Source organism: Pristiophorus japonicus, chromosome 10 (assembly GCF_044704955.1).
Source record: "Pristiophorus japonicus isolate sPriJap1 chromosome 10, sPriJap1.hap1, whole genome shotgun sequence".
NCBI lineage: Eukaryota > Metazoa > Chordata > Chondrichthyes > Pristiophoridae > Pristiophorus > Pristiophorus japonicus.
In genome coordinates, this window is record NC_091986.1 from 163,425,018 (window position 1) to 163,452,966 (window position 27,949).

Sequence of the window (27,949 nt, forward strand, 5' to 3'; positions counted from 1 at the left end):
GAACTGAACGCAAATTGAACCTGTGGAATGAGTGATGAGAATGCAATTGTTATGGTTGATGACTGGATTTAATGTGTAACTGGGCAATCGCAGTATACTGTGAGAAAAACCTGACCAGAAACAATACAAACATTTATTTAAGTGGTATATGTCATTTTTATAGTGCAGATCAATTCACTGCAATTACTGTGCAGTTGGAAGGCAACAGCCGAGAGCGACCAGTGAAAAGTTAACATTTATCAGTAGCTTTACAAGTAAAACAGAATCTCCCTCAATCTGTTAGCTGATACATGTAGAACGTCCGAAATCTGGAGTTTTAAAAACCGGAATTGTATGAAAACCGGACATTGTGCAGATTGCAAGAGTTGTTGTCCAGAATCCAGAAATATTTCCTGAAAACTGGACTTTTAAGCAGTACATACCTTTTTAACAAGCATGAATCCAAAAAAATACATGGCCCGGCCCGGCCTCAAGGTTGCCGGATTCAGGCCATCGGATGTAATGTTCTGAAATCCATAAATTCACGAAAGTTGGCCGAAGGATTTCCGGATCCGGGATGTTGGATTGCCTCTGAAATCCGGAAAAACCCGAAACTTGGTCTGAGGGTTTTCGGATTTGGGACGTCGGATTGTCTCCGAGATCGGAAATACCCCAAAATCGGCCAGGGGTTTCCAAATTCAGGACGTCGGATTTCTTCTCTGAAATCCGGAAAAACCCGAAAACCGGAATGGCCTCGGTCCCAAGGTTTGCGGTTTCAGGATGTTATACCTGTACAATCAACATGGTTTTATTTTGGTTTGTTTTCCATGCTGTCAAGTAATCAGCTGGAGCAATGGCCACAAAACTCCCGCCTCAGTTTGACAGACGTGGTTCCTGAGCTGTGTGAATCCCGTGGTCACGCAAGGAAATGAAAAAAGTCGGGGGTAAAAGGCTCTTAAGTGCCTGTAAAATACCTCATAATGATTTTAATTGGGTCTCCCGCCGCTGCAGGTCGGGTCAGCTCCATGCTGACCGATGCGCCTGTGGCGAAGGTGTATGGGAGCGAGATGGGACCCGCTGTCAAAAAAAACAGCTTTCCCACCCGACCCATCATTCGATTGCTCCCGCTACCACCATGGAAAATTCAACCTCATATTTCAACTAGGGGAAGGGTGAGTCAAATGCTTTTATTACAGATTCACTGCCTCAGTATGTTATTTAATATTACATAAAAACATGAGTTAAGAGCAGGAGTAGGCCATATGGCCCCTTATGTCTGCTCCGCCATTCAGTAAGATCAAGACTGATCTACTACCTCAACTCCACTTTCCTGCCCTATCTCCATATCCTTTGATTCCTGTAGAGTCCAAAAATCTTTCGATCTCAGCCTTGAATATACTCAATGACTGAGCATCCACAGCCCTTTGGGGAAGAGAGTTCTAAAGATCCACAACCCTCTGAGTGAAGAAATTCCTCCTCATCTCAGTCTTAAAAGGTGACCCCTTATCCTGAGACTATGCCCCCTGGTTCTAGACTCTCCAGCCAGTGGAAACCATCTCTCAGCATCTATCCTGTTAATCCCCCTCAGAATCTTATATATTTCAATGAGATTACTTCTCATTCTTCTAAACTCCAGAGAGTATAGGCCCCAGCTACTCAATCTCTCCTCATAGGACAACCCTCTCATCCCAGGAATCAATCTAGTGAACCTTCGTTGCACCACTTCTAAGGCAAATATATCCTTCCTTAGACAAGGAGACCAAAACTGTGCATAGTACGCCAGGTGTGGTCTCACCAAAGCTCTGTATAATTGCAGGAAGACTTCCTTCCTCTTGTACTCCAACCATCTAGCAATAAGGGCCAACATGCCATTTGTCTTCATAATTGCTTGCTGCACCTGCATGCTAACTCTGTTTCTTGTGCTAGAACACTTAAATCTCTCGGAACACCAACATTTAATAATTTCTCACCATTTAAAAAAAGATTTTGTTTTCCTATTCTTCCTATCAAAGTGAATAACCTCATATTTCCCCAAATTATACTCCATCGGCCACCTTTTTGCCCACTCACTTAACCTGCCTATATCCCTTTGCATGCTCTTTGTATTCTCCTCACAGCTTACTTTCCCATCTAGCATTGTATCATCAGCAGACTTGGATGCATTGCTCTCGATCCCTTCATCTAAGTCATTAATATAGATTGTAAATAGCTCAGGCCCAAGCACTGATCTTTGCAGCACTTAGTTACAGTCTGCCAATCTGAAAATGACCCGTTTATCCTTACTCTTTGTTTTCTGTCCATTAATCAATCCTCTATCCATGCTAGCCCAACCCCATGAGCCTTTATCTTGCGTAACAATATTTTATGTGGCACCTTATCGAATGCCTTTTGGAAATCCAAATATGCTACATCCACTGGTACCCCTTTATCTACCCTGCTAGTTAAATCGTCAAAAAACTCTTAATAAATTTTTCAAAAATGATTTCCCTTTCATAAAACCATGTTGACTCTGCCTAATCATATTATGATTTTCTAAATGTCCTGTTACCACTTCCTTAATAATGGATTCCAGTATTTTTCCAGTGACTTAGAAACATAGAAAATAGGTGCAGGAGCAGGCCATTCGGCCCTTCGAGCCTGCACCGCCATTCAATATGATCATGGCTGATCATGCAACCTCAGTACCCCACCCCTGCCTTCTCTCTATACCCCCTGATCCCGTTATCCGTAAGGGCCACATCTAACTCCCTTTTGAATATGTCCAACGAACTGGACTCAACAACTTTCTGTGGCAGAGAATTCCACAGGTTCACAACTGTCTGGGTGAAAAAGTTTCTCCTCATCTCGGTCCTTTATGGCTTAGCCCTTATCTTGGTTCTGGACTTCCCCAACATCGGGAACATTCTACCTGCATCTAACTTGTCCAGTCACATCAGAATTTTATAAGTTTCTATGAGATCCCCTCTCATTCTTCTAAATTCCAATGAAAAGAAGCCTAGTCGATCCAGTCTTTCTTCATATGTCAGTCCTGCCATCCCGGGAATCAGTTTGGTGAACCTTCGCTGCACTCCCTCAATAGCAAGAATGTCCTTCCTCAGATTAGGAGACCAAAACTGCACACAGTACTCAAGGTGTGGTCTCACCAAGGCCCTGTACAACTACAGTAAGACCTCCCTGCTCCTATACTCAAATCCCCTCGCTATGAAGGCCAGCATGCCATTTGCTTTCTTCACCGCCTGCTGTACCTGCATGCCAACTTTCAATGACTGATGTACCATGCACCTCCCCTTTTCCTAATCTGTCACCATTCAGATAATAATCTGCCTTGCTGTTTTTGCCACCAAAGTGGATAATCTCACATTTATCCACATTATACTGCATCTGCCATGCATTTGCCCATTCACCTAACCTGTCCAAGTCACCCTGCAGCCTCTTAGCGTCCTCCTCGCAGCTTGCACTGCCACCCAGCTTGGTGTCATCTGCAAACTTGGAGATATTACCCTCAATTCCTTCGTCTAAATCATTAATGTATATTGTAAATAGCTGGGGTCCCAGCACTGAACCCTGCAGCACTCCACTAGTCACTGCCTGCCATTCTGAAAAGGACCCGTTTATTCCCACTCTTTGCTTCCTCTCTGCCAATCAGTTCTCTATTCATGTCAATACATTATCCCAATACCATGTGCCTTAATTTTGCACACCAATCTCTTGTGTGGGACCTTATCAAAAGCCTTCTGAAAATCCAAATACACCACACCCACTGGTTCTCCCATATCTACTCTACTAGTTACATCCTCAAACAATTCCATAAGATCCTGTCACTGCTTTCCAGATGCGCTGCTATTACATCTTTAATAATTGATTCCAGCATTTTCCCCACCACTGATGTCAGGCTAACCAGTCTATAATTCTCTGTTTTCTCTCTCCCTCCTTTTTTAAAAAGTGGGGTTACATTAGCTACCCTCCAAACCATGGAAATGATCCAGAGTCCATGGAATGTTGGAAAATGACCACCAATGTATCTACTATATCAAAGGCTCGGCCTTCAGTCCCTTCAATTTCCCTCAGTTCCCCCTTCTCGCTAGACCCTCAGTCCCCTAGTATTTTTGGGAGGTTATTCGTGTCTTCCTTAGTGAAGACAGAACCAAAGTATTTGTTCAATTTGTCTGCCATTTCCTTGTTCCCTATTATGAATTCACCTGATTCTGACTGCAAGGGACCTACGTTTGTCTTCACTAATCTTTTTCTGTTCACATATCTATAGAAGCTTTTGCAGTCAGTTTTATGTTCCCAGCAAGCTTCCTCTCATACTCTATTTTCCCCATCCTAATTAAACCCTTAGTCCTCCTCTGCTGAATTCTAAATTTCTCCCAGTCCTTCAGTTTGCTGGTTTTTCTGGCCAATTTATATGCTTCTTCCTTGGATTTAACACTTTCCCTAATTTCCCTTGTTAACCACGGTTGAGCCACCTTCCCTTTTTTATTCTTACGCCACACAGGGATGTACAATTGTTGTAGTTCATCCATGTGCTCTTTAAATGTCTGCCATTGCCTATCCACCGTCAACCCTTTAAGTTTCATTCTCCAGTCTATCCTAGCTAATTCACGTCTCATACCGTTGAAGTTTCCTTTCTTTAAGTTCAGGACCCTAGTCTCTGAATTAATTGTGTCGCTCTCCATCTTAATGAAGAATTCTACCATATTATGGTCACTCTTTCCCAAGGGGCCCCGCACGACCAGATTGCTAATTAATCCTCTCTCGTTACACAAGACCCAGTCTAGGATGGCCTGCTCTCTAGTTGGTTCCTCGATCTATTGGTCTAGAAAACCATCCCTTATACACTCCAGGAAATCCTCCTCCACCATATTGCTACCAGTTTGGTTAGCCCAATCAATATGTAGATTAAAGTCACCCATGATAACTGCTGTACCTTTATTGCACGCATCCCTAATTTCCTGTTTGATGCCATCGCCAACCTCCCTACTACTGTTTGGCGGTCTGTACACAGCTCCCAGTAATGTTTTCTGCCCTTTGGTGTTCCGCAGCTCTACCCATATAGATTCCATATCAGCCATGCTAATGTAATTCCTTGCTATTGCCTTAATCTCCTCTTTAACCAGTAACGCCAGCCCGCCTCCTTTTCCTTCCTGTCTGCCCTTCCTGAATATTGAATACCACTGGATGTTGAGTTCCCAGCCTTGGTTACTCTGGAGCCATGTCTCCGTAATCCCAATTGCATCATATCCGTTAACAGCTATCTGCGCAGTCAATTCATCCACCTTATTATGAATGGTAGGCTAATTGGCCTGTAGTTTCATGTTTTCTATCTCCCTCCTTTCTTGAATAGCAGGGTTAGATTTGTTACCTTCTAAACCGCTGGGACCATTTCTGAATCGAGGGAATTTTGGAAGATCACAACTAATGCATCCACTTTCTCTGCAGCCACCTCTTTTAGAACCCTAGGATGTGGGCCATCGAGTTCAGGGGATTTATTGGTTTTTAGTCCTATTAGTTTCTCAAGTACTTTTTCTCTACTGATATTAATTACTTTATGTTCCTCATTAGCCCCTTATTTCCACACTCTTTTTATGTCTTCTACTGTGAAACATAAAAACATAGAAAATAGGTGCAGGAGTAGGCCATTCAGCCCTTCGAGCCTGCACCACCATTCAATAAGATCATGGCTGTTACAAAATATTTGTTTAAAGTCATTTCCTTGTTCCCCAATATAATTTCTCCTGTAAGGCACTAACGCTTGGTTTTGCTACTCTCTTCCTTTTTACATACATGTAGAATCTCTTACTATCTGTTTTTATATTTCTTGTTAATTTACTCATTCTATTTTCTCCCTTTTTTAAATCAATTTTCTGGTCATCCTTTGCTGGTTTCTATAGCTCTCTCAATCCTCAGGCTTACTACTATTCTTCGCAACACGCTAAGCCTCTTTTAATGTAATACTATCCTTAACTTCTTTAGTTAGCCACAGATGGATAACTTTTCCCTTGGATATTTTATTTCTTAATAGAATGTATATTCGTTGAAAATTTTGGAATATTTCTTTAAATGACTGCCATTACTTAGGTACCGTCATACCTTTTAATCTAATTCCCAATCTACCTTGCCTAACGCGCCCCTCATATTATGTAATTGGCTTTAAGTTTAAGACTCTCGTTTTGGATTTTAGAATGTCACTCTCAAACTCAGTGTGAAATTCTATCATATTACGATTACACTTCCCTAGAGGATCCTTTACTATGAGATTACTAATTAAACCCGTCTCATTTCACAAAACAAGATCTAAAAAAGCCTGTTCCCTGGTTGGTTGCATGACTTATTGTTCGAGGAAACTGTCTCAAAAGCATTCCATGAACTCGACCTCAAGACTACCCATGCCAATTTGATTTGCCCAATCCAAATGAAGATTAAAATTTCCCACGATTATTTCATTACCTTTGTTACAAGCTCCTATTATTTCTTGATTAATACTCTGTCCAATGGTATAACTACTACTCCCACCACTGTTTTCTGCCCCTTGTTTCTTATATCCACCCATACTGATTCTACTTCCTGATCTTCTGAGCCAAGATCCTTTCTACTACTGTCGTCCTTATGTCATCCTTAATTATCAGGGCTCTACCGGCTCGACCCGCCGCCCCCCCCCCCCACCGTTCAAGTCTACCTGTCCTAACCGCATCAAGTCCCACTCACCCATCACCCCTGTGCTCGCTGACTTGCATTGGCTCCCAGTTAAGCAACGCCTTGATTTCAAAATTCTCATGCTGTTTTTCAAATCACTCCATGGCCTCGCCCCGCCCTATCTCTGTAATCTCCTCCAGCCCCACAACCCCGCCCCCCCCCCCCCCACCCAAGATGTCTGCACTCCTCTACTCTTCTTAATTCTGTCCTCTTGAGTACCCCTGATTATAATCGTTCAACCATTGATGGCTGTGCCTTCTGTTGCCTAGGCCCTCTGGAATTCCCTGCCTAAACCTCTCTGCCTCTCCTTCCTCCTTTAAAATCTACCTCTGTGACCAAGTTTTAGGTTACTTGCCCTGATTTCTCCTTGTGTTGCTCGGTGTCAAACTTTTGATCTCATAATATTCCTGTGAAGCGCCTTGAACGTTTCACTACGTTAAAGGCGTTATATAAATACAAGTTGTTGCTATCTGTTCGAAACATCAAGTACCCTGGAATATTTAGTTCCGAACTCTGGTCACCTTGCAACCGTTTCTCTGTAATGGCTTATATAGATACTTGTTTCATTTAACTGTACAAAGGATTTTGTTGAAACACTGGTTGAAATGAGCATATGAGAGTATAGTTGCATGTTGTGTTTGTATATACACAAACACTTAGGCTGGAATTTTTCACTAAAAAGGGTGCTTTTGGAACGTGGGGGCTCTGATCCCGCCTCCAATCCGCCCACTTCCTGTTTTGCCGGAGTTGGGATGGGGGACGGTCAACCAACCCGCTCCCAAGGGGACCTTACCACAATTTAAACATTGTAATGAGGCTGGAACCCTCTTTTTTACATCCATTTTGTGTTTAACGGGTTTCTCACAATTCGTGAAACCCAGTAGTTAAATAGTGGCAGGGACTGTTGCATCCAGGAGATAAGTGGCTTTATATCTACCTCCTGGATCCAGGGTCCCAACCATACCAACTCCCTGCGATCCAATAGGCCCCCTGCAACGTTGAGGATGAGGCTGGCCATGATTCTCCAGTGGCCGGCCCCGATCCTGTCTCTCCCCCCAGCCACTCCACCTCTCCCGGCGATCACTGGCCCCTGCCGATCCTCTTTCCACCCCCTCCTGATCTCCAAAGACATCCGCTCCCCAATCCTTCCTGGCCAATCGTCTCTTCACCCCCCCCGACGATTGCCGAACCCCCCCCCCACCCCCCCATGATCCCACCCCTGAACTGGCTTCTCGCTTCTGAGGCCTACCCGCCCACAGCCAGCCAAGCTCTCAAACTGCTTGGCTGCGGGTGGGTATCTGAGGCCTCTCATTCAAATCAGGCCTTGCCATTAAAGTTGGCAGGGCCTGCGGGAAACCCGTCCTCCCGGGTTTCCCACCCGCCTTGGAGGTCCCCCATCTCCAACCCGCCTCCCATGAGAAAATTGCGGCCTTAATATTTCAACATGCAAAAACAAAGGCACCTAGTGAAAAGTACCAGGTTAAAATGTGAGTTCTGTTCTTTTTACTATATGCCTCTTACAGGAAGCTATCAAAGGACTGCCTGCAAAATTGTGAACAAACAACTACAGAAAAGCTTGACTAAATTATGTGAAATATTCTCTAATAAATATTATGGGTAGGAGTTTCCGCATTTTTGTTAGGCACAAGGACACTAATAGGCATGTTTTAAAAGCTTTTAATTTAAAAAAATTTACTAAGTAACTGCTACTGTACACCAATGAAACTAGTAAATGTTTCTGTTTTTTAAAGTCATTTTCAATTATTTAAAATCGCGTTACTCACAGGTGATTGACTAGACACTGAGTAAAAATGCTTGATTTTGTGATAAACCCTTTTTCAGCTGTATTAATAAAACTGCACCAGGTTACTAGTCTTAAATGTATCGTGGAATTTTTTTAATGCAAATTCAAAGAAAAGTTCTAAAACCCTGCCCAGGGAAGGTTTTACGTTTGATGGTATACAAATGTGTTTGAGCGGAAACTTGGGCAAAAAAACACTTCTCAAAACTAGATCAATTTTGAGTGCAATTTGCACTGGAACCACCGCCGATTGGGCCCAAAGCGAAAACTCTTGGCCTATGAATTTGTATTCAAGGCACTTTTTGTAATCAAGACACAAGTGTTTCCAATCCCAAGATAAAATTATTTTGTTGTGCTCATTAAGGCAAAGATGTTAATGCTGGGCAGTGCAACACTTTCCATTCCAGGCATCCTGTGTCAGCTTCAAGCATTCCAGGTTAGGTATAGTACAGACAGATGCAGAGCAAAGCTCCCTTTACAATGTACCTCAGCGCCAACCTCAGAAGAATACCTCTTACTACACCAACCATCCGTAGGCCTGTTTGATGACATTGTCAAAGAGTGACAAATTGTACCCACTAGGAACTGGATTGAAATGGCCATTGAAACTAATTTCCCATCGGATTCATCCAATTCCAATATGGGTTTCAGATTTTGTATTCACATTAGCGGTTTTCACTGTAGCTGTAAGACTGTACACTTAATATGAGTTTGAAAAATTATTAAATATTAGATACATTTCATGCTGCCTAGAGTCACATCATTAAAATGATTATTTTTACATTTTGTGTTATTTTACCAATTAGACATTGTTAAATGCAGCTAGCAAAATAATTTTAGATTAACTTCTTTCAGATTCATAATATGAAATAGAAAATCATTTGATGAACCTGCAATCAAAAAGCTGCAGTACTGTCATCAGTCATAATCATACAATTTAGTTTGGGCATTTCAAACAGTAATTGATAACATTAATGTTTTAATTGTTATTGATATCATTCATAATTACTGTACAATATGAATTTCAACTTGATCACTTTAAAAATCTTCATTGTGCTGTTTTTGAGCAGTGATTGAGACTGTTGATTTTCTGAGACTGTTGCCCATATTATTGTTTTGGTTCACTTGCACCCTTAAGTTGAGCTGGGAGGCTTTTCCTAAAGAACTTTGTTTAAGCAACTACTGCTGGTCTTATGTTTATTTCCTATATTGGTATGGTTTCCCCTCCAGAGAGAGAAACATAAGTTGAATTCAAACAGAAACCATCAAGTTAATGTGAGAAAAGTCAGAACAAGAAAAGAAGAATGGGAGAGAATGAAAATGGGCAAAGAGTTCATGACAGACGCAAAGGAACTGGAGCAGGCCGAGGGCATGAAAGAGGAGAAAATGCCTAAAGGGTTTGTTAGTTTTATTATCAAAGCCCTGACTGCTTTGGTACCAATCCTGCTTCAGGTCTTGTTTCAATGACTTTGCTGCATGAGAGCAGCAGTATCTTAATTGCTTTTTAATTGGGCTTACTGCTCAGATCAGTAGCATACTGGGGAGCAAATGACTACATACTAATTAAGCATCTTCATGCAGCAAAAAATATTTCTTGGGTATTCTGGGCCTTTCCATTTTATGAACTCTCTGCTCAACTAACTGAGAATAACAAATTTATTTTTTTTAATTCTCTTCCTATAGCTTCTTCATAAGTGCTCCAAAACGTTTTCAGTGCAGTTAATCAAACAATCAGTTTCAGTTTGTCTGTGTTGCCTTTTTTGATGCTGTATCATAAATTTTTTAATACTTGTATTTTAAAGTCATATTTTAATTCGTGTTGGAGAATAAGTCAGTGTATACTTATGAGGGAAAGAATTACTTGAAAATTCAGTTTCAAATGTGCTTATTCTTTAACATATTAGTACCATTATTTCTTGAAAATACAACTCTATTTTATTTTAAAATATTTATAGCTTATCTTGTTAATTCACACAAGTCTTGGGGACACGACTGTTCAACACTTGAACTAAAATATATGTAGACTTGCTTGTAAATATCAATTTATTGGATTTATAAAGTAATACATCCCTCTTCACCAACTATGTTGCCAAAAAATGGAAACAGAAAGCGGCAGGCCATTATTTTAGCTATCCCACTAAACCAGTACCTTATTTTGACGCTATTTCTCCCCACTTGTCCAGTCTCTACATGCAACCGTGGCTCTTGTGGCACTTTTATTCATTATAACAATTTTAGTATCTCTGGCAATTTCCAGTTCTCTATCTAGCTCAGTTATCTCCTCTTTGTCAAGCAGCATCTCAAATGTCTCCATCCATAATCATTCTCCTCTGCTTGACTAAACTTGTTTTTGACTTAACCAACTTCTCTTATTAGCTAAAATAAAAACATACGAAATTGGAGGTAACCTTGTGACATGGTTTGATATTTGGTTGTGAGGTAGTGGATAGAGAGTAGGGGGATAAAGGGAATGTGCTCTTAATAGTGGAATGTGACAAGTGGTGGTCTACAGGGATCTGTACTGAGCCTCAGTTTTTCACCCGATATGGTAGAGGACACTAACAATATTCCGACAGTGGATAGTCCAGGGGCTATAGGCGGGAGGAACTTAACACAATCACAATCACTAAAGAGGTGATACTCAGTAAGATAATGGGACTAAAGGTGGATAAATCCCCTGGACCTGATGGCTTGCATCCTAAGGTCTTAAGAGAAGTAGCAGCAGGGATTGTGGATGTATTGGTTGTAATTTACCAAAATTCCCTGGATTCTGGGGAGGTCCCAGCAGATTGGAAAACTGCAAATGTAACGCCTCTATTTAAAAAAGGAGGCAGACAAAAAGCAGGAAACTATAGACCAGTTAGCCTAACATCTGTGGTTGGGAAAATGTTGGAGTCCATTATTAAAGAAGCAGTAGCAGGACATTTGGATAAGCAAAATTTGGTCAGGCAGAGTCAGCATGGAGTTAAGAAGGGGAAGTCATGTTTGACAAATTTGCTGGAATTCTTTGAGGATGTAACGAACAGGGTGGATAAAGGGGAACCAGTGGATGTGGATTTCCAGAAGGCATTTGACAAGGTGCCACATAAAAGGTTACTGCACAAGATAAAAGTTCACGGGGTTGGGGGTAATATATTAGCATGGATAGAGGATTGGCTAACTAACAGAGAACAGAGAGTCGGGATAAATGGTTCATTCTCTGGTTGGCAACCAGTAACTAGTGCCGCAGGGATCAGTGCTGGGGCCCCAACTATTTACAATCTATATTAACGACTTGGAAGAAAGGACTGAGTGTAATGTAGCCAAGTTTGCTGATGATATAAAGATGGGAGGAAAAGCAATGTGTGAGGAGGACACAAAAAATCTGCAAAAGGACATAGACAGGCTAAGTGAATGGGCAGAAATTTGGCAAATGGAGTATAATGTTGGAAAGTGTGAGATCATGCACTTTGGCAGAAAAAAAATCAAAGAGCAAGTTATTATTTAAATGGAGAAAGATTGCAAAGTGCCACAGTACAGCGGGACCTGGGGGTATTTGTGCATGAAACACAAAAGGTTAGTATGCAGGTACAGCAAGTGATCAGGAAGCCCAATGGTATCTTGGCCTTTATTACAAAGGGGTTGGAATATAAAAGCAGGGACGTCTTACTACAGCTATATAAGGTATTGGTGAGGCCACACCTGGAATACTGCATGCAGTTTTGGTTTCCATATTTACAAAAGGATATACTTACTTTGGAGGCAGTTCAGAGAAAGTTCACTCGGTTGATTTTGGGGATGAGGGGGTTGACTTATGATGAAAGGTTGAGTAGGTTGGGCCTCTACTCATTGGAATTCAGAAGAATGAGAGGCGATCTTATCAAAACGTATAAGATTATGAGGGGGCTTGACAAGGTGGATGCAGAGAGGATGTTTCCACTGATGGGGGAGACTAGAACTAGAGGGCACGATCTTAGAATAAGGGCCGCCCATTTAAAACAGAGATAAGGAGAAATTTCTTCTCTCAGAGGATTGTAAATCTGTGGAATTCGCTGCCTCAGAGAGCTGTGGAAGCTGGGACATTGAATAAATTTAATTCAGAAATAGACAGTTTCTTAAACGATAAGGGAATAAGGGATTATGGGGAGTGGGCAGGGAAATGGAGCTGAGTCTATGATCAGATCAGCCATGATCTTATTGAATGGCGGAGCAGGCTGAGGGGCCGTATGGCCTACTCCTGTTCCTATTTCTTATGTTCTTATATCAATGACTTGGATGAAGGAACAGAAAGTTGTATATCCCAAGTATATCTAAGTTAGCAGGAACAGTAAGTTGTGTAGATGGGAGCAGGAAGTTACAAAGAGACATAGATAGATTAAATGAGTGGGGGAAACTATGGCAGATAGAATTCAATGTGGGACATTGTGAGTTCCTCCACTTTGGATCCAAGAAAGAGAAATCAGAATATTTTCTTAATGGCGATAGAGTAGGAACTGTGGAGGAGCAAAGGGATTTGAGTGTCCAGGTACACAAATCACTAAAAGCCAGTGCATAAGTACAAAAGTAATCAAAAAGGCTGATGGAATGTTGGCCTTTATCTTAAGTCTGATGGAATACAAAGGAGGCAAACCTATGCTTCAGTTGTACAGAGCCTTGGTCAGACCCATCTAGAGTGCTACGTTCAGCTTTGGGCACTGCATTTTAGCAAGGATATATTGGCCTTGGAGAAGGAGGTACAGCGCAGATTCACCACTATGATACTGGGGTTTAAAGCATTAGGTCAATTAAAATTTTCAAGGTTAAGGTGGACTGATTATTTTTATAAGGTAAGGGTATCAAAGGATATGGATCAAAGATGGGTAAATTGAGTTTATTGGGTAAATGGAGTTGCGGTGCAGATTAGCCATGATCTAATAGATTGGTAGAACAAGCTTGAGTGGCTGAATTACCTACTCCTATTCTTATGTTCTTTTAACCACTTCCTCCTGATAAAAGGTGTGTATGGGAACCCACAGGGATTCTAGCTATGTCTGTCTTTTTGCAGAAAGCCAGTCTTACTTGGTCTCTCCTCATCTCTTTCTCTGATACATTAGTGAATGTGTTGGTGCTGCTTCCTGCTCTCACTCTGATCTGAAAAATTTAATTGATGATGCTTCGCTTTACCATCCATTTCTGACATTTTTGTGGTTCATTTGATGTGTGACTTCCCTTCCCTTCCTGGTTTCCCTCTCCATCTCAAGCAGTGGGTTTTTCAAATATATCTGTTACATGCCTACAGACTGCCACCATTACCTGGATTATATTTTCCCCCACTCTACTTTCTGTAAAAGACTCCCATTTCTTTCCGCAGTTTCTGTTCCTCCATTATGTCTGCTCTGAGAACTCTACTTTCCCCACTAGAGCTTCTGAAATGACCTTATTTCTCAGTTGAAATTTTCCCTAATCTACTGTCCATCACCCACAACACAATCCTACCACCAAATATATCTAACCCTCTCTTCCCCAATTGCCAAAGGGATGCTTTCCTCCACTTTATCCTTCATTCTTTTTTTCACCCCACCTTCGGATGGGACTTTTCCACCCATTTTCTCATGCAACTGTAGCATATGCAACACCTCTCTTTTCACCTCTTTCCATACCATTATCCAGGTCCTCAAACACCCCTTCCCTGTGAAACAGCAATTTACATGTACTTCCTATAATCTTGTATCATGTTTGACACTCATAAGTCAGTCTCCTCTATATTGACTAAACATGGATTAGATGACCACTTTGCCAAATATCTCCTGACTAACTTCAATATGATCCTGACCTTTCTATGGCTTGCCACATTAACTCTCCCTTCCTTTATCACTCTGACCTTTCTGTCTTTGGTTTTCTATGGTGTTCCAACCAAGGTTAATGTAAGCTTCAGGGCACTCTGCAGCCTCTGATCCATTATTGCTTTACCCTCCATTTTGATAATTTTTTGATCTTTCCCATATGCCTTTTCACTGCTAGATTGAAATGATCTTTGCATATCAGCCAGTAGTTGTTCACCTATCTTCAGTTTATAAAAGTTGTGCTTAATCCCTTTTATGACTGGGGTTAGAGGACCTGTTGGTTCCTTCCCTTCTCCCGTTCATGTTGTTCAGTCCTATTAAGGGGTTCATTTATCTTTCAATTTACAGCTCTGACAAAAGAACTTGAAGTGTTCTCTCTGTAGCCTTTGACATGATTGACCACACCATCCTCCTCCAATGACTCTCCTCTGTTGTCCACCTGGTTCTTAATCAGTCCAGTCATAACCATGTAATCTCCTGCAATGGCTTTTCTTACCACCCTCACACTGTTACTTCTAGAGTCCCCCAAGGATCTTTCCTTGGTCCTCACCTATTTCGTATCTACATGCTGCCCCGACGAAATCATCCAAAAGCACAATCTCAGGTTCATAAGAACATATGAAATAGGAGCAGGAGTAGGCCATTTGTCCCCTCGAGCCTGCTCCACCATTCAATAAGATCATGGCTGATCTGAACTTAGCCTCAACTCCACTTCCGTGCCCGCTCCCCATAACCCTTGATTCCCTTATCGTTCAAAAATCTGAATGTATCTCCACCTTAAATATATTAATTGACCCAGCCTGCACAGCTCTCTGGGATAGAGAATTCCAAAGATTCATGACCCTCTGAGAGAAGAAATTCCTCCTCATCTCTGTTTTAAATGGGCAACCCTTTATTTTGAAACAATGCCCCCTAGTTCTACATTCCCCACGAGGGGAAACATCTTCTCTGCATTTACTCTGTCAAGCCCTCTCATAATCTTATACATTTCAATAAGATCACCTCTCATTCTTCTAAACCCCAATGAGTAGAGGCCCAACCTGCTCAACCTTTCTTCATAAGACAACCCCTTCATCTCGGGAATCAATCTCATGAACCTCTGAACTGCCTCCAATGCAAGTATATCCCAAAATTGTACACAGTACTCCAGGTGTGGTCTCAACCAACGCCCCGTACAGATGTAGCAAGATTTCCCTAATTTTATACTCCACCCCCCTTACAATAAAGGCCAACATTCAATTTGCCTTCCTAATTACTTGCTGTACCTGCATGCTAACTTTTTGTGTTTCATGTACAAGGATCCCCAGATCCCTCTATACCACAGAATTTTGTAATCTTTTAAATAATAATTAGCTTTTTTATTTTTCCTACCAACATGGATAACCTCACATTTTCCCACATTATACTCCCATCTTCCAAATTTTTGCCCACTCACTTAACCTATCCATATCACTTTGCAGATTCTTTGTGTCCTCTTCACAACTTTCTTTCCCACCTATCTTTGTATCATCAGCAAATTTGGCTACATTACACTCTGTCCTTTTATCCAAGTCATTAATATAGATTGTAAATAGTTGAGGCCCAGCACTGATCCCTGTGGCACCCCACTAGTTACCGTTTGCCAACCTTAAAATGAGCCATTTATCCCTACTCTCTGTTTTCTTTTCGTTAGCCAATCCTCTATCCATATTAATATATTACCCCCAACTCTGTGAGCCATTGTCTTCAGCCTCCACTGCAAATTCTGTTTCCGAGCCTCCGATTCCATCCCCCTCCCGAGTCACTGTCTCAAGTTAAACCAGATTGATCACAACTTTGGCATCCTATTTGACCTTGAGATGAGTTTCTAACCCCATATCCTCTCCATCACCAAGACTGCCTACTCTTACCTGCATAATATTGTCTGTCTTCGCCCCTGCCTCAGTCCATCTGCTGCTGAAACACTCATCCATGCTTTTGTTAATTGCAGACTGGACTTTCCAATGCCCTCCTGGTTGGCTTTCCATTTTCTATCCCCATAAACTGAAGCTCATTCAAAAATTTGCTGCCCATATCCTAACTTCCAACAAATTCCATTCACCCATCACTCATGTGCTCACTGACCTACATTGGCTTCCAGTTTCTCAATGGCTCAATTTTTAAAAAATCATCCTCGTGTTCAAATCCCTCCCTAGCCTTGCTTTTCCCTATCTCTGTAACCTTCTGCACCCAGACATGCTATGCATCTTCAGCAGTTATGTTTTTATTTCTTCCATCATAAGAACTTAACTATAGGGAAGTTGGAACTAGGCAACTACAAAAAAAAAATCACGCATATAACTCTCCGAAACAGAAGCCTCATTCTATTTTTAAAAGCTAGATTGCATTTTTAAAAGCTAGAACTTCTTGTGGTTATTTCATGGAATTGTGTTTTCATTGGGAGAATGAGGCAGGAATAATGAAAGCGTTTGAATTAGTGGTCTTTGCCACATATGGTGGGTATCAGTACTTGTGTCAGTCTGTTGGGTCAGTGTTATGCTTTAGTGGGGAAGACTGTCTGATAGGCTCACATATAAAATATGCTAATACTCACTAGTGTCTCATTGTATATTCTGTCTTTTCAAGGTTTATCTTTTATTCTTTCCCAACTTGCAGATAAATGAATGTTGCTCTCAAATCTATCTTTTTGTTACATAACTATTCTGTTGCATTACAAATATTGATGGATAATCAAAGTGTTGTGATTTTTAAAAATTAGATTACATGAAAACTTAACTTTAGATTGTGAAGATAATATATTCTCTACTTGAATAAATATATGCTTAAGTTTTATATACTTGAATGCTACAGTGCACTGCAGAAATTGGAAATCAACTAAATTTTCTAAAGGCCCAAAATTAAACATTAAATATTGGTTGTAGAATGCTCAATTAGTATACAGGATTTAAGTTTTGATACTGTGCTTTGAAACCTAACTGGAATACTTTCCAGAGAATTCACCATGACATTTGCTGATTATTAAATATTTTGTCTCTGCTTTTAACACCAGATCTCATGGATCAGATCTTACAGATTACTCATACCCTGCTACCCCAAACCACGTTCATCATCCACAGCAGCAGAAAATGCCAGCTTCATACATGTCTGGCAATAACCAGCAGCAAATGTTGACTGGTAATCAGGTCCAGGAACATGATTACAGATCCTCTGCAGCAGGGTTCAGACACGGTACTCTGAACAGGCCTCAACAACCCCCACCACCTCCACCACCAACTACTGTAAATGGTGCTCCTCCACCACCATCACAACCAGTGGACTACAGGTAAATAGCTTGATTCTCATCAGTTGTCAAAATATTATGGAGTCTTGAACAGTAATCCAATTCCTCTAAGGTAATTGTTAGGATCAACCACTTGATTGCATAACCTTTGAAGCAATATTTTTGTCATTTTATTTTTGTTTGTCTTGTATATGATGGAATTTAAACTCGGATTGCATTATTCTGCTATATAATGCACTAATATTGATTTAACTATATCTGAGTTAGAAATTCATTGTATTTTATTACTTTGAGCATATTAATAAACTTATAGTGCCTCAGTAAATTTGGTATGTTGAAAAATCCAGTTGCCAAGTTACATTAGGTCTAAATTATTTTGACATTCTTGTTTAATAAAGCATTTCTGTCCTTTTTATTTGAAAATATTATTGGTCTGCCAATCACTTGTTGAAGCCTTTTTAAGAGGCTGGACTGGCAAGAGGAAAATATATATTTGAAATGGTCTTGACAGAATTACATCCATCTTTCTGGCATCCTTCTGGTTTACATTGGGTGCAACAAAATGCAAGCCCCTGAAATGTATTTTAAGTTTCACAAGTTGGCACAGAAAATAACTTAAAGCTGTTATTTTTTAAATTTGTTGCTGCGATGTGGACGTCGCTGGCAAAGCCAGCATTTATTGCCTATCCCTAATTATCTTGAGAAGTTGGTGGTGAGCTGTCTTCTTGAACTGCTGCAGTCCACATGGTGAAGGTACTTGAGGAGGGAGTTGTAGGATTTTGACCCTGTGACTATGAAGGAATGCCGATTATATTTCCAAGTCAGGATGGTGTGCAACTTGGAGGGGAATTTGGAGGTGATGGTGATCCCATGCACCTGCTGATGTTGTCCTTCTAGTTGGTAGAGGTTATTGGTTTGGGAAGTGCTATCTAAGAGGCCTGGTGAGTTGCTGCAGCGCAGCTTGTAGATGGTACCCTCTGTAGCCACGGTGCACCGGTGGTGGAGGGAGTGAATGTTTAAGGTGGTGGATGGGGTGCCGATCAAGCGGGCTGCTTTGTCCCGGATGGTGTTGAGCTTCTTGAGCGTTGTTGAAGCTGCACTCATCAGGCAAGTGGAGCATATTCCATCAGTCTCCTGACTTGTGCCTTGTAGGTTGTGGAAAGGCTTTGGGGAGTCAGGAGGTGAAACACTCGTCGCAGAATACCCAGCCTCTGACCTGCTGTTCTAACCACAGAATTTATGTGGCTAGTCTAGTTAAGTTTCTGGTCAATGGTAACCCCCAGGATGTTGATGGTCGGGGATTCGGCGATGGTAATGCCATTGGATGTCAAGGGGAGGTGGTTAGATGCTCTCTTGTTGGAGATAGTCATTGCCTGGCACTTGCGTGGTGCGAATGTTACTTGCCACTTATCAGGCCAAGCCTGAATGTCATCAGGTCTTGCTGCTTGTGGGCATAAACTGCTTCATTATCTGAGGAGTTGTGAATGGAACTGAACACTGTGCAATCACCAGAGAACATCCCCACTTCTGACATTATGATGGAGGGAAGGTCATTGATGAAGCAGTTGAAGGTGGTGGGCTGAGGACACCGCCCTGAGTAACTCTTGCAGTGATGTCCTGGGGTTGAGATGATTGGCCTCCAACAACCACAACCATCATTTTTGTGCTAGGTATGACTCCAGCTAGTGGAGAGTTTCCCCCTCTTTCCCATTGACTTCAATTTTACTAAGGCTCCTTGATGCCACACTCGGTCAAATGCTGTCTTGATGTCAAGGGCAGTCACACTTACCTCACCTCTGGAATTCAGCTCTTTGGTCCATGTTTGGACCAAGGCTGTAATGAGGTCTAGAGCTGAGTGGTCCTGGCGGAACCCAAACTTAGCATCAGTGAGCATGTTATCGGTGAGTAAGTGCCGCTTGATAGCACTGCTGACAACACCTTCCTTCACTTTGCTGATAATTGAGAGTAGATTGACAGGGCGGGTAATTGGCTGGATTGGATTTTTCCTGTTTTTTGTGGACCGGTCATCCCTGGGCAGTTTTCCACATTGTCTGGTAAATGCCAGTGTTGTAGCTGCACTGGAACAGCTTGACTAGAGGTGCGGCTAATTCTGGAGAACAAGACTTCAGCACAACAGCCGGGATATTGTCGCAGCCCATAGCCATTTCTTGATAACACGTGGAGTGAATTTGAATATCTGAAGATTGGCTTCTGTGATGGTGGGGACCTCAGGAGGAGGCACAGATGGATCATTGTCTCGGCATTTCTGGCTGAAGATGGTTGCAGACACTTCAGCCTTGTCTTTTGCACTCCTGTGCTGGGCTCCGCCATCATTGAGGATGAGGATGGTCATGGAGCCTCCTCCTCCCATCAGTTATTTAATGGTCCACCACCATTCACAATTGGATGTGTCATGATGCAGATCTTTGATCTGAATTGTTGGTTGTGGGATCGCTTAGCTCTGTCTATAGTATGCTGTTTCCGTTGTTTAGCATGCTGTGTTGCAGCTTCCCGATAATGGCACCTCATTTTTAGGTACGTCTGGTGCAGCTCCCAGCATGCTTTCTACACTCCTCATTGAAGCAGGGTTGGTCGCCTGGCTTGATGGTAATGGTAGAGTGTGGGATATGCTGGGCCATGAGGTTACAGATTGTGGTGAAATACCATTCTGCTGCTGCTGATAGCTCAAAGAGCCTCATGCACGCCCAGTTTTGAAATGCTAGATATGTTCTGAATCTATCCCATTAGCACGGTCGTAGTGCCACACAACACAATAGAGGATGCCCTTAGTGTGAAGACGGGACCTCATCTCCACAATGTGGTTACTGCTATCAGAACTGTCATGGACAATTGCATCTGCGATGGATTGATTGGTGAGGACGAGGTCAAGTAGGTTTTTCCCTCGTGTTGATTCTCTTACCACTTGCTGCAGTCCCAGTCTGGCCACCATGTCCTTCAGAACTAGGCCAGCTCGGTCAGTCATGGTGCTACCGAGCCATTCTTGGGGATGAACATTGAAGTCACCCACCCAGACTACATTCTGTGCCCTTGCTACCCTCAGTGCTTCTTCCAAGTGGTGTTCAACATGGAGGAGTACTGATTCATCAGCTGAGGGAGGACGGTAGGTGGTAATCAGCAGGAGGTTTCCTTGCTCATGCTTGTCCTGAAGCCATGAGACTTGAGTACTCCCAAGGCCACTCACTACCAAGTGTATACCACTGTGCCCCACCTGTGGTGGATCTGTCCTGCCGGTGTTGATGGAGGAGTCTGAGATATTGGCTGAAAGGTATGATTCGAGACCGGGGGGAAAGACAGGTCCGATCCCCAACCCCAGGGGTGAGTCGTGATCCCGGGAGGTGGGGGGTGTTCTAGACCCGGGTGGGGGGGGTGATCTGATCCCGGGAGGGGCGGGGGGTCCAAACCCTGACCCCAGGGAGGGCCAGGCTGAAGGTGGGTGAGCTTGTGGGGCTGAGAAAGCACTACTGCTCCTGTCGGCCCACAAGTATTGCTCCCCGAGCCTGAGGCCGCCTCATTGCAGCCATCGGGAATCCCGAGCCCCGGAATCCCTGGCCGCCTGTAGTAAAACCTGCAAAGCAGGTTAAAGTAGAGACTTTAGGCCTCATTATAAAATGTAAATTGCCACCCCGCTTCTTGGCATTGGATTGGCAGCCCGCGCCCTCTCCCCCCACCACCCTGTCCCACCTGAGTTAAAGGTGAAAGTGAGCAGGTAGGGGTCGAGACGTTGTGACGTGGCACGTTAACGTCGTGCTGACATCATCAGTGCAAATATTTTTTACTCTAAGACCTCAATTGCGCGCAATTTAGTGGCCCGTCTTACCAGGCGCTAAATTTTCTTTTAATTCAAATTATGCGGCCAAAACTGGGCACAGGGCAATTTTGCCCCCACTGACTTTTATTTTTGTTGATGGGGATGAATGGCCAGTTTCTGTCCTGTAAGTTACCACTCTACTGAACTGTTCAGTGTAAAGATCAGAGAATATCGATTTTAATATTATAAATTTTAAGGGTATGAAAATAGCAAAGATATCCTCAAAAAAATGTTGAGATGCATATGTTGAATGCCATGTTTTAAACTAAATAAATATTGTTATTCATTATAGCATGCCACCTCCTCAGATGATGGAATACTACACTTCTGCTGGCCCTCCTCTGCTCCTTCCTGGTCCAGTAATTCCTTCAGCACAAACCGCTTTTGTCAGTCCTGTCCAAGTGCCTACTCCTCCAGCTTCCCATCCTGGATCAATGGTGGGTTTTGCATATACTTCTCCCCTACCCCCACCTGGAGCAGCTGCTCCACCTGGTCCCCCTGGACCTCCTCCACCTCCACCACCAGCTCCACCAGCACCACCTTCTTCTCTTGCTTCTTCTCCGATGCACTGTCAGCTTGTGGTTGAAGACAAACGGCATGAACCAGCAGGTACTCCTCTCAATGATGCCAGAAGTGATCTTCTTGCTGCTATTCGTATGGGTAAGTAATAAAAGTGGCGAATTTCATTTTTTACCTGTTTTTTAAAATTTAACATTCTCAATCATTGGGTGGGTGGGACAGAGGAGTTTCTGCAGGAGCTCTCCCACTTCGATGGAAGAGCCAATGGAAACCTGAGAAAAACAGTTTAAATGTCTTTTAACTGGATGAAACCAGCACCTATGATTTAGGATTATTTTTCTCCTTTATAAGACTGCAACTGACAACTTCCAGTTAGAAGGACCTTGCAAAGATTGATTGTACTCCACATTGCATAATGGATAATTTAAGGGGTGAATCTGTTGCAGTTTCCTCAGACCTCTATTAAAATAAGTCATTACAGTTTTAAAGTTCTCTTTGAATATTCTCCCAAACTAATATCAATAATGGTGCTCTTTAGCATGAGGGGATAAAACTAAAAATGAGATCACAGCTCTCCTAAAAAGTGAGGATGTCCTGGTACTTCCTTATCATATTTATCACCAATGTTTCCGTGGAGTTGCTTGACCTTAAAGTGTTACCTGCCAGTATTTCCCTCTTCTATGAGTATTGTTGGAAAGGGAGCAAATTGCTCTGTCCACTTGAACGTTTTCCTTTCCAACTTGACTGTTTTCCTTCCCCACTATCCAGGCATGAATGGGACAGAAATCAATCTCTGCAGGCACACCCATGCATCACTGTGGTATAATTAAATTAGACAATAGTTCCTGATGTGTAGAGAGAGTTGAGCTTCTCAAGATATGACTGTCATTTTATTTTCCTAGGTGCTTTTCATATCCTTTGCTCAACTTCCGTAAAAATATTTCTCTCTGTAAAGAATCCTTTCATTATATATTGATGATACTCACATTTAAGGATGGAATGGTTATACCTTTTCGAGTAGATTTCTTATAAAAGTTTCTGAACAAACTGGGACACATGTAGGATATATATAGAAAGAATAGTACATTGCGGATATGGAATATGATTTGAGGAGGGTGCAAACAGCTGGGGAAATGAAAACCAAACTGGTCCATTTTTTTAAAATCTTTTTTTTTATTAATTCAAGCCTGAATTGCCATTGATGATTCTAGTTCCAGGTATATAGAGGACCTTTCTTGTGTATCTTAGTTGCCTGCTGAAAGGTTTATGATTGTTGAATGTAATGTATAGGTATCACCAGATGATCCACTCTCATTAACAACTTCAATAACAGAAAAAAATGGTATTCTATGGAATTTTATTTTTGAGTTGGTAAATTTAATCTTTTTGAATTTAGACGGAATCAAAAACACAATTTCTAAATTTGCGGATGACACCAAATTTGGGTGGGGGAGGGGGGGAATAGTCAATACTGAGGAGGACTGCAACAAATTACAGGATATTAATAAACTTGCAGAATGGGCATATAATTAGCAAATGTAGTTCAACACAGATAAATGTGAGGTATTACATTTTGGTAGGAATAGGGAGGTCACTTATTACTTGGAGTGTGTGAGTCTAGGTGGGGTAGAGGAACAAAGTGATCTCGGAATACAAATACACAAATCTCTAAAAGTTGCAACACAGGTTAGCAAGGCCATAAAAAAGCAAACCAAGCACTCGGGTTTATTTCTAGAAGTATAGAATTGAAAAGTAGGGAAGTTATGCTAAACTGTATCAAACCTTGGTTAGATCACACTTAGTTGCGATATGTGTGTGCACTTGGTCCGTGCAGCGGAGCAGGTCTCCAGTCGTCCTGGTTTACCCTTGCCATTGGATAAAGGCCGAGCTCTGTCAAACCCGTGTGGTGGCTGATGTGCAACAGTCACCACACATTAAAAAAAGTCCACTCACAGGCATCTTCCACCCCTGGAGTTCAGGACTGGATTATCAGGTCCTCCATTGAAACATCTATGAACTCATCTCTTTTGGTGTGGAAGCAAGTCATCCTCGTTCGAGGGACCACCTATGATGATGATGATGATGAAGAGTGCACTGTGTACAGTTCTGATTGCTATATTATAAAAAGGATATGGAGGGTGCAGAGAAGATTAAGAAGGATGATACCAGAAATACAAGGGTATACATATCAGGAAAGGATGAACTGGCTGGGTCTCGTTTCTCTTGAAAAAAGGCTGAGGAGTGACCTAATAGAGGTCTTTAAAATTATGAAAGGTTTTGATAGCGTGGATAGAGAGAGAATGTTTTCACTTGTGGGAAAGAGCAAAACTAGAGGCCATCAATATAAGATAGTTATCAAAGAATCCAATAGGGAATTCAGACGAAATTTCTTTACCCAAAGAGTGGTGACAATGTGGAACTCGCTGCCACAGAGAGTGGTTGAAGCGAATAGTATAAAAGCATTTAAATGGAGACTAGACATGCATATGTGGGAGAAGGGAATAGAGGGTTATGCTGATAGATTTAGATGAAGAAAGATTGAAAGAGGCTCGATTGGAGCATAAATGCCGGCATGGACTGGTTGGACCGAATGGCCTGTTTCTGTGCCGTACATCCATCCTATGTAATCCTATGTAATGAATAAATGAACAGTTTAGCATTGGCCTATTATGACGCCTGTTGCTAAGCATCAAGATCTCTTCCCTGTGGTTCAACAAATGCCACCATTGGTTATTAAAATAATCTTGCAGTTTTACTGGAATCAACTTTCTTTACTCTAGGTATTCAACTGAAAAAAGTTCAAGAGCAACGTGAGCAAGAAGCTAAGCGAGAGCCAGTTGGGAATGATGTGGCAACTATTCTGTCAAGACGTATTGCTGTGGAATATAGTGATTCAGATGATGACTCGGAGTTTGATGAGAATGACTGGTCCGAGTAACATCGATGCTTCAATGGTCCTAATAATTTAGTATGAAGTGGAAAAGTAATATGGGACAAACCTGAAACAGCACAATTATAATTATTTAAATGGATTTTAGATGAGGAGAAAATGAATTCCAGCTAAAACTGTTGTGAATGTTTCAGAAGTTAAAATGATAAAAAAGAGTTAAACACAAATTTAATTAAGTACACCTCCCAGGAGTATGATTTCTTGACACAGTTAAACTTGGTAAAAATACAACTTTTCATTTATAAAGAACATACTATGTAATAGCAGATTAAGTAGTTCATAACTAGTGCCAATTAATATCCCATTTCATTATCAGTTTCAGTATTATTGAAAATGCTTCATTGACCCAATGAACAACTTTCTTTGACTCAGTAGCTATAGAAAGTGAAGCTATCTTTTTCCTTTTTGGCCATCTGGGTGTCTTGAACTGTGTGGAGACTCATCAATATGCTTAAGAGTCTCCAAACCAAACTCCTGAGAAATGCACATCTGTAGAGTTTACATTTGCCTGACATGAAATGCACAATCTTTCTCTGTAGGAGTACACCTCACTTATCTAAACCTAGAGAACTTTGGTGCAGTTGGCAGGAGCAAAGGCTTAGTGATTCTACCCCCACCAGTGTGAATAATTACTTACCAGCATAAAGCACAGTTTTAACTTTCCACAGCTAGTCTAGCTGAGACCATTCTGTTGTTCTGGCTTGTGGGGTTATTTGGAGCTGAGGAGGAAGAATCCCAGATCCCAGTGATAAGTCTCTACCCCATCAGTCCTATCAATGAAATAGACTCGCTGGTCAATTATCTACAGTGCCATGGAATACTGTGGATAGTCCTGCCTCAGGAATTGGAATACTGACACTGCTATGAGGATTCAATCTCCCATCGATAGTGATATCATCTTGGACCCAGAGAGATCCAACTTATCCCACTTTGCCCAAGGAGGATAGTCACTAACAAAAACAGAACATTCTGGAAATACTCAGCAGGTTAGGCAGCATCTGTGGAAAGAGAAACAGTGAAAACAGTATACTAAATCATAAAAGTTACAAGTATATCTCTGATTCACCTGCCCTTTTACCACCTCCCTTTCCACTGTACAGGGCCCCAAACACTCCTTCCAAGTGAAACAGCAATTTACTTGCTGTACTTGCAATTTAGTATACTGTATTCACTGCTCACGATGCGGTGTCCTCTACATTGGAGAAACCAAATGCAGATTGGGTGACCACTTTGCGGAACACCTCCATTTAGTACATAAGTGTGACCCCGAGCTTCCGGTCGCCTGCCACTTTAATTCTCCATTCCACTCCCACCTCTATGTCCTCAGCCTCTTACACTGTTCCAAAGAAGCTCAATGTAAGCTCGAGGAACAGCACCTCATCTTTCAATTAGGCACTTTATAGCTTTTTTGACTCAACATAGTGTTCAACAATTTCAGACCACAACCTCTGCCCCTATTTTTTCACATGGCAGCTGTTGCTGATTCTGCCATTCCCATTTACAGCTCTTCTAGACCCATCTTTTGTTCCTTTACTTGTCCCATTACCATCTTATTTTGCTTTGTACTATCATTCCATCTGTCATTTAATCACTCCTGCCTTCCATCCTATCACAGACCTCCCCTTTTGTTCTTTTCTCCCCTCCCCTTTCCCCACCCCTGTACTTGCTTAAAATCTGTTACATTTCTAACTTTTTCCAGTTCTGACAAAAGGTCATTGACCTGCTGAATATTTCCAGCATTTTCTGTTTTTATTTCAGATTTCCAGCATCTGCAGTATTTTATTTTTAACATAAGGACATAAGGAATATGAGCAGGAGTAGGCCATTTGGCCCCTCAAGCCTGCTCCGCCATTCAATTAGATCATGGCTGATCTTCTACCTCAACTCCACTGCACTATTCCCATATCCCTTGAATCCCTTAATATCCAAAAATGTATTGATCTTTGTCTTGAATATACTCAACGACTGAGCTTCCACAGCCTTCTGGGGTAGAGAATTCCAAAGATTCATAACCCTCTGAGTGATGAAATTTCTTCTTATCTCAGTCCTAAATGGCTGACCTCTTATTCTGAGACTGACTCCTGGTTCTAGACTGCCCAGCCAGGGGAAACATCCTCCCTGCATCTATCCTGTTAAGCCCTTGTATAGGGATAGTCACTAGCTGAGCATTAGATAAATTAAAGCTAAATCATTCAACTTCAATGACTATCATCCATATAGTGTAAACTTTTGAGGATCATAACTGCAAAAAAGCTAGGCACAAAATTAACCCACAGTTAAGACATGCAGCTTATTCGTTTTTAAATCTGCTTTATTTTGAGATGAAAATTAAAGTATTCCCCCTACCAAACAGTATCATAAATTTGAAAAATCATATTAATGTAATCGAATGCTACATAGAAATGTTATACTATTCTGATAATGTATAGTATTTTTATGAAGTAGTCAGCAGATATTGCCAATAGCTTAAGATTTATTTTATTTTCTGTATGAATTGTCGTAAATATATAAGTACAGGTATAACATTACACATCCTACCTTACAACAGTGACTACACTTAAGTACTTCATTGGCTGTAAAGCGCTTTGGGATGTCCTGAGGTCGTGAAAGGCTCTATATAAATGCAAGTCTTTCCTTTTTTTCTTTTTAACTAATTCAAGTAAATCCCATTTCTTTGGTATTATTTGTTCCTGTTTTAATATTTTTGCAGTAATATGTAACAATTTTCAAATAATGAACGAAACTGGCTTGTACAACATAGTTTATGCTTGATTTGTTTCATATTAAATTTTTATTTACAGCAAGTAATTTTTTCTACTCTTTACTTATATATGGATGTGTAAACTTATAATGCTGGAAATTATAAAAGTGAATTCAAATAAACTAAACCTCAACACAAAACATTTGTGTTGTTCCCAGTGTTTTTAAATTACATTAAAACATCTGACTAATATTGTAGGGGATAATGCTCAGCCTCATAAATATTTATAGCTTTTAGGACTGTAACTTAGAAATTCCAGTGGGGCCATTGCACTGTCAGAGTCCGGAAGGACGGAACTTCTGCCTGTCTGTCCTCGTTGTGACCTCCATCACAAATCCCAGGGACAAGTCATTT

At 41.5% G+C, this 27,949-nt stretch overlaps 1 protein-coding gene across 4 annotated transcripts in view; it reads left to right on the top strand.

Annotated features, from left to right (window-relative positions):
* wasf3b (WASP family member 3b) overlaps window positions 1–27,643 on the top strand; it is a 168,980-nt gene extending 141,337 nt beyond the window's left edge. For 3 of the 4 annotated variants that reach the window (XM_070892274.1, XM_070892275.1, XM_070892277.1), the window contains 3 exons: window positions 17,306–17,578; window positions 21,658–22,025; window positions 24,665–27,643. In XM_070892274.1, the coding sequence (XP_070748375.1) occupies window positions 17,306–17,578; window positions 21,658–22,025; window positions 24,665–24,822 (799 nt within the window). In that variant the 3' untranslated portion in view covers window positions 24,823–27,643. Of the gene's footprint in view, window positions 1–9,706; window positions 9,874–17,305; window positions 17,579–21,657; window positions 22,026–24,664 lie in introns of all 4 variants that reach the window. The other variant, XM_070892278.1, reaches the window with a different exon arrangement.
* The last annotated feature ends 306 nt before the right edge of the window (window positions 27,644–27,949 follow it).